At 40.1% G+C, this 12,290-nt stretch overlaps 1 protein-coding gene across 4 annotated transcripts in view; it reads left to right on the top strand.

Annotated features, from left to right (window-relative positions):
- Positions 1-12,290, top strand: part of celsr1a (cadherin EGF LAG seven-pass G-type receptor 1a) — a 310,556-nt gene that overhangs the window by 177,700 nt on the left and 120,566 nt on the right. For all 4 annotated transcript variants that reach the window (XM_072562553.1, XM_072562552.1, XM_072562551.1 and 1 more), the window contains exon 4: positions 3,561-3,783. In XM_072562553.1, the coding sequence (XP_072418654.1) occupies positions 3,561-3,783 (223 nt within the window). The remainder of the gene's footprint in view (positions 1-3,560; positions 3,784-12,290) is intronic.

The raw sequence follows: 12,290 nt of genomic DNA, 5'->3' as shown, positions 1-12,290 counted from the left end.
GTTCTTGAGAATAATCCCAGGAATGAAAGGCTTAAATGGATGAGGAAGATTTGAGGACTCTGGAACTATGCTCGATGAGGTGGATCTGATTCAAACTTGCAGAATACTGAACGGCCTGGGAAGAGAGGACTTTGGGAAGATGTTTCCATTGGCAGGAGATTAGAGTACCCGAGCACACAATATTTGAGTAAAGGGAACATCCTTTGGAATGGAGATAAGGGGAAATGTCTTTCGCCAGAGTGTGGTGAATCCGTGGAATTCATTGCAAGTGAAGGCTGTGAAGGCCGGGTCATTGAGTATAAATAAAACAGAGATAAATAAGTTCTTGATTGCCAAGGGGATCAACGGTTACTGAAAAAAGCAGAAAAATAAGGTTGGAAAACCTATCAGCCATAATTGAATTGCGGAGCAGACTTGATGGGACAAATGACCTAATTTCTGCTCTTATGACTCTTGGTCTTGTTGCACATCGGCCTGTATAAGAAGCTACTTGGGATCAGACTTTACAGTCTGATTTATAGGACCATCTCATTGGAAAATGATGACAACGACCTCTCTCACTTCTCCTAATGGGATACTGAACCAAAATGGCAATGCAGTGGTGTCTTTGTACTGTCAGAGGCAGAGATGTCCTCACCATGTCCAACCAGCGGAAATAGCTTTATTTAAAAAAACTCAACTCGAGAAGTGTATGCAGCTTCTCTCAAAAACAGCATCTTTGCTTTGCATTTGTACACAAGGGATTTATGCAGCAATGGATTTATGCATGTCGTGTTTAAAAAGTTGGATTTGTACCTTGCCAATTATGTTTGAATAATATACTTAAATTTGAGTTGCTCTGTTATTCAGTGTAATATTTTATTCCAATTCTGTATTAGTTCCACTATTTTCTTTTTGCAACACAGAAGCTAGTTTGCCTCCATTCTCTTACTATTAATATATTTCACAACAGTCTTGGGAGAAACATGAAAAACATTCATGAACTTGAGACTCCATTGAAACGCATTCAGTTGAATATCCATAATTATTACACTTTCTGCATGAATACAAAATCTCTTGTGCCTTTGGGAAATGAATCTTTTTTGTGCACAATTTCTTCAATACCTGCATCTTCAAAGCATATTTTGTCGAAAGAAGGTTTTTAAAAAATTTAACTTGTGTTCACCTAAAAATAATGATATTTGTTGATGATCCTAGCATCAACAAAATTCTAAAAACCTGATAGGAATTATGAAGAAGTGACTCTTAGGTTGCTTGTGCACATCAACTTTGTCAGTATTAAATCAAATGTTGTTCAGAGACAAGCAAGTGAGTGTCCAGTGTGTATACTAACAACAGGCCATGGTACAGAAACTGAGTGGCTTTCAGAGGACAAATCTTTGACAAACTGCAAAATGGGTCACCTCTGAGTGTGTGAGGTCAGAAAACTTCAGTCTTTGTGTTTGACTTAGTGATATTAAAGAGACATTTTGCATTGGAATCAGGTTATCAGGAGGCATGTATTTGTCATTTGACATGTGGTCTCTTTTAATGTCTGCTTGTTCCAGTAGCATTGGTTATCTGTTTTTGAAAAGCTATCTCACAAAAAATGCCTTATTTTGTTTGGTTTTTATATTGGCTTTTATTTACAAAAAAAGGTGACTCATGATGTTAGTTTCTGACAGTGCTAATTGTACAGTCTGGAAATTGTATTTATGGTCACACCAAAGCTGTGCTTGTTGTCATCTAGAGGAACGATAAATATAATGCAAAAATAATTGTTATTTTTGTAACTGAAATGATTTTACTGCTGCTTAGGAATGACTTGAAGCATTTTACAAGATATCACAATATCTGTTTATTTGCAATGTAGCATAGAGTTGAAGTATTCATAAAGCAGAATGGTACAAAGGGCATATTTTAAACACATTTTATCAGCATTGAGCCTGTTGATTTCATTACTCATGTAACTGTCCCACGATTGTTAGGGCTACAGCTTCATAATTACAAAACTGGATTTGCTGAGTTTCTCTGGCTTTGTCAAATATCAGCTAAAGTCAGGTTTCTAATTTTTTTTTCATTGTTTGTTCTGCAGTAGTTCATTTTTTAAAGACACTTAGGCACTGAAATGGAAACCTTTGGCACTGAGTGAAGCCATTGGACCAGGGTTAATTTAAGCAACTGAAAAGACCTCTCCTTCATCTCTGGATAATAGCCTAATCTCCCCTTTAGAGAGCGATGATGCTTGCCCAGTCCATGTGTGCCAAATGATTTCAAAACATGAAAGACAGTGGTGAAGTGTCAGTGCACTTTAAAAAGAAGGCCCCGATTGATAGTGTCTGAGACATTGATACTAATTGGACTGTGACAGCTGCTATCAGACCTAATTAAATGCAGACAACCACCGCTTAGCCTGGTTTTCTCCCTGAAGCAATTGGTTAAGTTTATAACAAAGCATCCTTATAAGCAGTTCACAAAAACAAAATTCAGAACACAATGAAAAGCAATAATATCAGCATCATAAACTTCTCATTGCCCCCAAAAGCTGATTAAGTGTTCAAAATGAACTCTTGCTACTTGTTGGTAAGGCCCAAAGTATGCAAATAATCTCTGCCCTGAATCTTGGTTGGTTGATAAACTTATTGCAAAGTGTTCTATCCAGTGGTAAAATTGATTAATTAAAAAATTTATGCTGCACCCCGGTTTTAGCAGTGGATGTCATGTTATCTGAAACCACGCAGAGTCTGGAGATGTCTTTATCAGAAATTAAGATCATTGAACACAGAAGGAAACCGTTTGGTTCATGGTGCCAGAAACAGCTTGTTATAGATTAATTAATCTATGTAATCCCTTGCTTTCCCCATCGCCAAGTAATTTGTTTTCTCTTCAGGTATTTGTCTAATTCTCTTCTGAAAGTTACTTTTAAAGCTGCTTCTATCACCAGTTCTGGCGACGGATTTCATACACAAGGAATCCTGGACAGAAGTAGTTTTAGAAGATACGCAGGTTAAACCAGCACTTTAGTGACTCACACTTTTTCTTATCCCGTAATCTCATGCTGGGCAGCTTTTTTTTTAATGTTCTGGTATTTTAACTAAGTCCAAAACAGACCCTCAAAACTTGCGATTTTGGCTATTTCTAGTAACTGGTGGCATCACGTTTTGTTTTTAAAAAGTCTGGAACCTGTTGCTTCATTGTTGTCAATGCTGAATATTGAGTAAATGGCACTCCACCATTTTTAACTGAGCCAAAATTAAAAATATCCCAGTGAGCTAATGCAACAGCAGCTACAAGAGAATGAACAGGCGTGTGACAGTACAGCAATCCGTATTGAGCAGTTAATTCATTTATTAATTAATCATTGTGTTTGACACACTGGAGAAACTTAGAGATGGGTCTCAAGATATGTTGCTACAATCTTGTCCTCAAGTAGAAGTGCTGATACTTCAAAAACTGTAGTACATCATGAAAATGAGACAAGATAAAAACAAAAGCACGTAAACTGCTCTTTTCAAAGATTGTTAAGAGTGATGACGATGTGTACACTGTAGAGTAATTGCATATTCTCTCCTGTGTTTTAGGTGAACACTGTGAGGTGAGCAGTAGGTCAGGCCGCTGTGCACCTGGAGTCTGCAAGAATGGAGGGACCTGCATTAATCTACTTGTTGGCGGCTTCAGATGTGAATGCCCATCTGGCGAGTATGAGAGGCCATACTGTGAAATGACGACACGTAGCTTTCCTCCACAATCCTTTGTGACTTTCAAGGGTCTACGGCAGCGTTTCCATTTCACTGTCTCCCTCATGTGAGTATAAATTATTGAAGGCAATCTCATGCTATTAAATCTCCCAAGAAATGGGAGCCCAGTTCAGTGCTCATTTTGATCCGCAGTGAAGCACAGGAGTCAAGATTGTAAAGCTCCGTCAATAGCTTGTGCCGTTATTTTCCAAAATGTGTGAAGTTAATAAAGAAGACTTTCACTCTTGTGATGCAGAACTCTAGGACATAAGTACAGAATTACATATTAGCACAGAACTCTCACATCAATTAGGAAACTGGAATTTTTGGAAACGGAAACATAGTGCCAGGAATGGATTTTGGAAGTACATGCGCTTTTCTAGCAAAGGGGGATGACTTTGTTGACTCCACTTGGTCATGTTGAGAATGTTGAGGTAGGAGCAGGTCATTTTGCTTTTGGATCATGTTCTGTCATTCAAAGTGGTAATGGCTGATCTGGAATTTAATTGCATGTAGCCTCCTTTGCCCCTATTACTTTAAACCTTTGCTAATAAAAAATTACCAGTTACACGTTATGTTTAACAGTTAATCTAGCTTCAATTCCCATTTGCAGAAGAGTTCTAAACTCCCCTAATGCTTTCGTGTAGAAATATTTCTGAACTTTATCTCTGAATGACCTGGGTCTCTTTTCTGGACGATGCCATCAGTCGGAGACTCTCAACCAGCAGAATCATTTTTTCTGGAAAGATCCTATCTATTCCTTGAAATGCCTTAAACTTCAGTCGAACCACCACTTGACCTTATACATTCCAGGGAATGCAAAACAGATATCTATAGAGTCTCCACATGATTTAAACTTATATTCTGATAAAAATAGATTGCCAAGGCCATTCCTAAGGGGTTGTGCTCATAGTATTCCAGGTATTTGTATAATTATAACATCATGTTAAAATCTATTGGCCATTAATTTAAGTCATCGATATCTCTAATTTAATGCTTTCGTCTACATTGCTTGCTATTCAAGCTATTGTGTAATTGGTAATTCTGGATATGTGACTTTCTGTTTGCTCCTCTCAGTCATTAATAAGTGCAGTGAAGCTTGAGACCCCAACACAGTTCCTTGCACGTCACCACTAACCTCATTATACCAGTTAGAGTACTTGTTCATTGTTCTTACTATTTTTCTCTCTCCACTTAGCCCATTTCCTCACCAGGTCAATAATTTGTTATCAATTCCATCAGTTCAACTTCAGCCAGTGTCTGTTACGAGGATTTTTATCACGTGTCTTGTGCATGTCCTCACAAAACGTCCAGAGAAATTCCCCTGTCCACAACTTTAATCACCCCTTTCTTAAAAAAAAGCATCATTCCAGTTCATCGGGCATGACCCACCTTTTTCAAAGAAAGCCAGCTTGGCGCTGTCTGCAAAGAGGATGGCGTGGTCAACCATGATAAATGCTGCAGACAGGCTGAGGAGGAAAAGTTTACCGTTATCCCTGATTATAATTTGTTACTTTGGTATGGGCTGTGTTGGTACTGTGGCAGACCAAAAAAAAATCAAAATTGGAGTGAATCAAATATGGAATGGTGGGTACGATTTTGGGAGAAGATAACACATTTATGAACTTTGGAGAGGAACTGAAGGTTGGAGATAGGATTGTTATTCACTTGGAAGGAAGATTTGAGGTGTTTTGTTTTTGAGAGGAGGAGTGATGATAACATATTTAAAGGAGAAAGGGGCAACACCTGAATAGAGAGAACTGTAAACTTCACAATATCCACAGACAGGGGCCCAGCAGGGAAAGCTGGATGATCAGCAACTTCATTGGAATAGGCTGAAGGAAACAAGAAGTGGGTTATATAGACAGGAGGTATAAAGAATACTTATTTGGGCCACACAACACAATTTGTCCTGCTGTTCTCATTTTACTACATGTTTCTTATCTTCACTCCTAATTACTTTACACGTTTTGGCTTTCCCTTTTAGTTGTGGTGTCTAATACAGTTTCTGAAATATTATTCATTCTCCTTCCTTTTCAATGTTTTTGAACATGTTATTATCTTATTGCTTCAATTTACACATAGCTCATTACATTGAAATCCTTAGAGACTCTGGTCGTTAGTTTCCAATCCTTTGTTCCCAGCGTTTTCCAAGAAGAATCTCTTGCTTACTCTTCCCTATCTCATTGATCTAAATATAGATCATCATGAAAGGATTCTTCCAAATCTCCAATCTCCTTTAAGCACTGTTCAGAGTGTCCTTCCTTTTGCCACCTTTTAGGCAGCCTGTTTCATGGGATTCTCAATCCTGATTATAATGAATAGTATCCCTCCTCCAAACTATTAAATTATTTATAACCACCAAGTTACATTTTCCCTTCTTCTCCTTCCGTGCCTTGGACACCTCCTGCTGCTAGTTTCAACAATTATCATTCCTGCTGCTATAAGACAGTAAGATATTGGAACAGAATTCGGCCATTTAGCCCAGTCTGCTCTGCCATTCATTGATGGCTGTAATGTTTAGCAGCCCCATTCTCCTATATCCTTTACTAACCATCTATCTATCTTTGTCTTAAATACACTGAATGCATTGGCCTCCACACCCTTCTGTGGCAGACTAACCACTGTCTGGCTGAAAAAATGCTCCTCATCTCAATTGTAAAGGAGTGTCCCTTCACTCTGAGGCTGTGCTCCAGGTCCTAGTCTCTCCTCCGAGTGGAAACATCTTTTCCACATCCACTTTATCCAGCCCTTTTTGTATCCTATAAACTTCAATCAGACAGTTAGTCAATCCTCTATCCATGCCAGTATCTTGCCCCAACACCATGGGCACTTCTCTTATTTAGCAGCCTCCTGTGCAGCACCTTGTCAATAGCCTTCTGGAAATCCAAATACAACACATTCACTGACTTTCCTTTGTCTAACCTGCTTCTTTCTTCCTCAAAGTATTCTAACAGATTGGTCAGGCATGATCTTCCCCCTGACAAAGCAGTGCTGGTGCTGACCTATTTACCATGCACTTCCAAGTACTCCACAATCTTATCCTTAATAATGGATTCTCAAATCTTAACAGCGACTGAAATCAAGCCAACTGACCTATAATTTCCCGTCTTCTGTCTCCCTCCTTCCTTTAATAAGGAGTGTTGCTTTGCCATTTTCTAGTCTTCTGATTCACTCCCAGATTCCAGTGATTCCTAAAAGATCACTACCAACGCCTTCACAATCCCCTCTGCTATCTCCTTCAGAATCTCTGGGTGTAGTTCATCCGGTCTGGGTGGGTTATTGACATTCAAACCCTTCAGCTTCTCCTTAGTGATAGTCACTGCACTCGCCTCTGCTTCCAATTCTGTTCACGTTCTGAGATGCTACCGGTGCCCTCCAACGGTTCTTATCCTTGCTTTCACGTTTAACAGTATGTTATACGTGTTGAATAGGATCGGTTTTGACCGAACACTGCACTGTCTGTAACCTGAACTGCCATCACTTTGTATGCTATTCGTTGCACCAGCCATTTTCTGAACTTGCGCCTCGGCGCAGCACGGTGGCTCAATGGTTAGCACCGCTGCCTCACAGCGCCAGGGACCCAGGTTCAATTCCAGCCATGGGTGACTGTCTGTGTGGAGTTGGCAAATTCTCCTCGTGTCTGTGTCGGTTTCACAATCTAATGATGTGCTGGACAGGTAGAATGGCTGTTCTAAATTGCCCATAGTGTTAGGTGCATTAGTTAGAGGGAAATGGGTCTGGGTGGTTTACTTTTCAGAGAGTCAGTGTGGACTTGTTGGGCCAAAGGGCCTGTTTCTACACTGTAGGGAATCTAATCTAATCTCACCTCCTGATGCGATACAGGTCTGGAGCAAGCTATTCAGGTAGGTTTTTCTCTCCCCTCCTTTTGAGTGTTAGCTATAATTCACACTCCAGCTTAGAGGTTTCTGAGATGGAGACATCGACTAATGGATTTGCTTGCGACAGTCTCACAGTCAATGAATTCCCACACGCTGGATTTCAGGCACACAACCGGTTCATCATATCTTGTCTAGACATCACAAGTATGCATTATTCATTTGTTGTAAGTTTTTCTTTTTTTTTTGTACATTCAAACATTAAACACTAAAGTACTTCACGACAATTTGAATAGTTAATGCCTCACACTCACACAGACCAGAATAAGTACTGGAGCCAAAGGTAGGTGTACCTATCCCTTCTGCACAAACTTCCTAACGTGTCCACACCCTACTTCACAGTACATTCCAGTTATGACCTCTTGGGCATCAGGTAGAGGCTGTTTGCTTTTAATGACCTTTTTCAGTTACAGCTAAATTATAATTGCTCAGTCAGCTTCCCATCTTCCCTATAATTGGTCTTTCTTCAGGCCATCACTCTCAGTTGACAGATGGTTAACCTCCACTGACTAACTTGTAGCTCCATTTGAAGATCAAAATTAAATTCAAGTTTTAAATTGAATTTCAGTTTGCAACTACTTAGAATTTTTTGGGAGTGAGTATTATATAGAATATGTACAATATTGCCATGTATCCAAGTTTGCTGTTGATACAAAGTTAGGTGGAAACGTAAGTTGTGGGAAGGAGACAAAAAGGCTGCAAAGGGAGGAGTGAGCAAGAACATGGAAGATGGAATATAATGTGGGCAACTGTGGAGTTATCTACTTTGGAAGGAGAAATGGAATATTTTTGAATGGTGGGGAGACAGAATTGTTGGTATTCAGAGGGAACTGGGTGTTCTTGTAACATGAACAGGTAGTTAGAGCAAGCAATTGGAAAAACAAATGGTATGTTTGCCTTTGTTACAAAGGAATTGAAATGTAAAAACAGTCAAAATGTTTTACTACATGGTTGTAAGGCCTTGGAGAAATGACACTTTAAGATTGTGAACAGTTTAAGTTTACCGAAGAAAGGTATCCACCTACAGAGGAAGTGTGACAAAGGTTCATCAGATTGCTTCTTGGGATGAGGAGATGTTGAGTCGATATTCCCTAGAATTTAAAAGAAAGAAAAGCAATCTAATTAAAACATGTAAAATTCTGAAGGGACTGGGTGCTGAGAGGATATTTCCCTGGCTGGGAATAAAGAATCAGATGTCACAAACTCAGAATGTGGGGTCAGCCATTTAGGACTGGGATGTGAAGAAATGCGTTCAGTTAAAGGGTCATGAATTTCTGGGATTCTCTACCTTGAGGATTGTACAAAGTTAAAAATCACACAACACCAGGTTATAGTCCAACAGGTTTAATTGGAAGCACGAGCTTTCAGAGCGCTGCTCCTTCATCAGGTGGTTGTTGCTCTGAAAGCTAGTGCTTCCAATTAAACCTGTTGGACTATAACCTGGTGTTGGGTGATTTTTAACATTATACACCCCAGTCCAACACCGCCTTCTTCAAATTTTGAGGATTGTATTGCTTAGTTATTAAATACTTTCAGGATGAAGAAGAATGACTTATTGGATTGAAAGAAATTAAAGGATTTGAGAATAATGCAGGCAAATGGGAGTTGTGGTAAAAACTCACCAGTGATCCGGTAAAATTGTAGAGCAAGTGAAAAGGGCAAAGTAGCCAACTCCCGTTTAAGTTGTTCTCTCTGTAACCTCCTCCAGTTCTTCAGCCCTCTGAATGCACACCTCCAATTCCAACTGCCTTTATATTTTTGTTTGTTATTGCTCCAGTTGCCTAACTTGGGGAATCCCCTCTAAATCTCTTTCTTCGTTTGGCATGCTCCTTGACACCTAATTGACCAAACCTTTACTCTGTTGTCCACTTACATGACTCAGAGTGAAAAATTGATAATTGTGCCTTTGAAGTGCTATGGGACATTCTTTATGTTAGAATGTTAAAGAAATGAAAGGCATTTGATAAGGTTCTCCATGGTAGGCTTATGCGGAAAGTCAGGAGGCATGGGATAGAGGGAAATTTGGCCAATTGGATAGAAAACTGGCTAACCGGTCGAAGTCAGAGAGTGGTGGTAGATGGTAAATATTCAGCCTGGAGCCCAGTTACAAGTGGAGTTCCGCAGGGATCAGTTCTGGGTCCTCTGCTGTTTGTAATTTTTATTAATGACTTGGATGAGGGAGTTGAAGGGTGGGTCAGTAAATTTGCAGATGATACGAAGATAGGTGGAGTTGTGGACAGTGAGGAGGGCATTTGTCGTTTGCAAAGGGGCTTAGGTATGATGCAGAGCTGGGCTGAGGAGTGGCAGATGGAGTTCAACCCTGCCAAGTGTGAGGTTGTCCATTTTGGAAGAACAAATAAGAATGCGGAATACAGGGTTAATGGTAGGGTTCTTAGTCAGGTGGAGGAACAGACGGATCTTGGGGTCTATGTACATAGATCTTTGAAAGTTGCCACTCAGGTGGATAGAGTTTGTAAGAAGGCCTATGGTGTATTATCGTTCATTAGCAGAGGGATTGAATTCAAGAGTCGTGAAGTGATGTTGCAGCTGTACAGGACTTTGGTTAGGCCACAGTTGGAGTACTGTGTGCAGTTCTGGTCGCCTCACTTTAGGAAAGATGTGGAAGCTTTGGAGAGGGTGCAGAGAAGATTTACCAGGATGTTGCCTGGAATGGAGAATAGGTTGTACGAGGATAGGTTGAGAGTTCTCGGCCTTTTCTCGTTGGAACGGCGAAGGATGAGGGGTGACTTGATAGAGGTTTATAAGATGATCAGAGGAATAGATAGAGTAGACAGTCAGAAACTTTTTCCCCGGGTACAACAGAGTGTTACAAGGGGACATAAATTTAAGGTGAAGAGTGGAAGGTATAGGGGAGATGTCAGGGGTGGGTTCTTTACCCAGAGAGTGGTGGGGGCATGGAATGTGCTGCTCATGGGAGTGGTAGAATCAGAATCATTGGCGACCTTTAAGCGGCATTTGGATAGGTACATGGATGGGTGCTTAATCTAGGATAGAAGTTCGGCACAACATCGTGGGCCGAAGGGCCTGTTCTGTGCTGTATTGTTCTATGTTCTATGAAATTTCTGTTGCTTCGTACATTATTTACCACTAGCCAAGGGTAAAATAGAGAACTACCTAAGAATTCACCCCAGGGTGATTCTTGAGGAATTATGCAACAAACACAGTCATTTGGAAAACACCATCGCCTGCAGCAAAGTGAAGGAAAGCCATTTCAGATTCTCCACTAACATTGTAGTATTGCAGCCTGCCTTAACTGCACAAGTTTCACTTCCTCTTACCATACTGGGGGCAGTTGTGTTCAGAATGACTCTCCTGCACACATTCTGGCCATGCTGTGTCATGCAGATGGCCATCTGAGAGATGACTGGAGTGATCTGAAAAAGGACAGTGGTCTGTATTTGCTGTACCTGAGGGTGGTGCTCCATGAATGAGCAGACAAGTATGTTCTCCTAAGCAGGCCAGAACCCAGTTGTAACGTTGCCTACAAGAGATAGATGTGGAACTTCTGCCATCAAGGGCAATACTTTTCTTCTTTGGAAGAAGAAGAATATTTGGTAGAATGGGGAATGTTCTTGGAGAGCCACAAAACCGAACATATCCTATTAGTGTAGAAAACTACCCGTTGAGCTGCACCAACTCCAACAACACAATCATCAATATTCATGATCTTTCCCCACTGTCCCACAACTCTACATCAACATGGAACTCAGGACAAAATATGTCACTTTAAAGTCATGACATTATTTGCTCCAAGTAGTGTTTTTTTCTGTAATTAATGCATAGGTTCAGTAGACATTGAATTCACAAGGTATGGGAATGTTTACTTTCATGAAGTGTTTACGTATTCAGTGATTTTATAAAACATCCACAATGGATAAAGAATAGAGCTGGGAAAAGCATAGCAGGTCAAGCAGCATCAGAGGAGAAGGGGATTCAATGCTTCAGATTGGAACCTTTCATTAGGACTATAGGTTCTGACCTGAAACGTCGACTCCCCTTCTCCTCTGATGCTGCTTGACCCGCTGTACACTTTCCAGCTCTGGCATCTGCAGTTTTCACTGTCTCCAAGTTATAAACTATCCATGCAATTATGCCCTTAGCTGTACAATGGTTTATTGATGAATGCAGCAGTGGTACTCGTATGTACTTCAGTATTGTAAAAGTGTGCATCATTGAGTTTCCAATAAAAATTGCTTTAAAAAATTAGCTGGCCGAATGCAGCAAGCAATGTGCCTGTGACATTTCGATTATCTGTAGTTGTGAGTAATGTATCCAGCTAGTAGTGACAGCATAGAAAATAAGCCCTGGAATATAAATTGCTATGTTGTGCTCTTACAATGTGAAGCACACTGTAAACCTCTCCGATTGTGACTTGGATTGTTAATCATATGTTCCTGTGCTTTCACTCTATTAATCACTTGTATTTGGAAATCGGAGATTGTAACCTGTAGTTAGCATATTCTTCCTGTGCTGAGACATTTGTGCGAATATCTGATTTGTTACTTTTTATGGTAAATTTGTATTTCAATCGATCTTCTCTCTGAATTCATTGGTAGGATTGATTTTACTTTATGCACCCTGGCACCTTTCCAGGGAGTTATAAAGTAGACTGGATATTGGAGAATGCCTCTCATTTTTTTCACAAAGAAGTCTT

This window comes from Chiloscyllium punctatum, chromosome 44, assembly GCF_047496795.1.
Source record: "Chiloscyllium punctatum isolate Juve2018m chromosome 44, sChiPun1.3, whole genome shotgun sequence".
Lineage (NCBI taxonomy): Eukaryota > Metazoa > Chordata > Chondrichthyes > Orectolobiformes > Hemiscylliidae > Chiloscyllium > Chiloscyllium punctatum.
The sequence above is the reverse complement of the archived record's forward strand: the minus strand, read 5'-3'. Positions and strand labels throughout refer to the sequence as shown.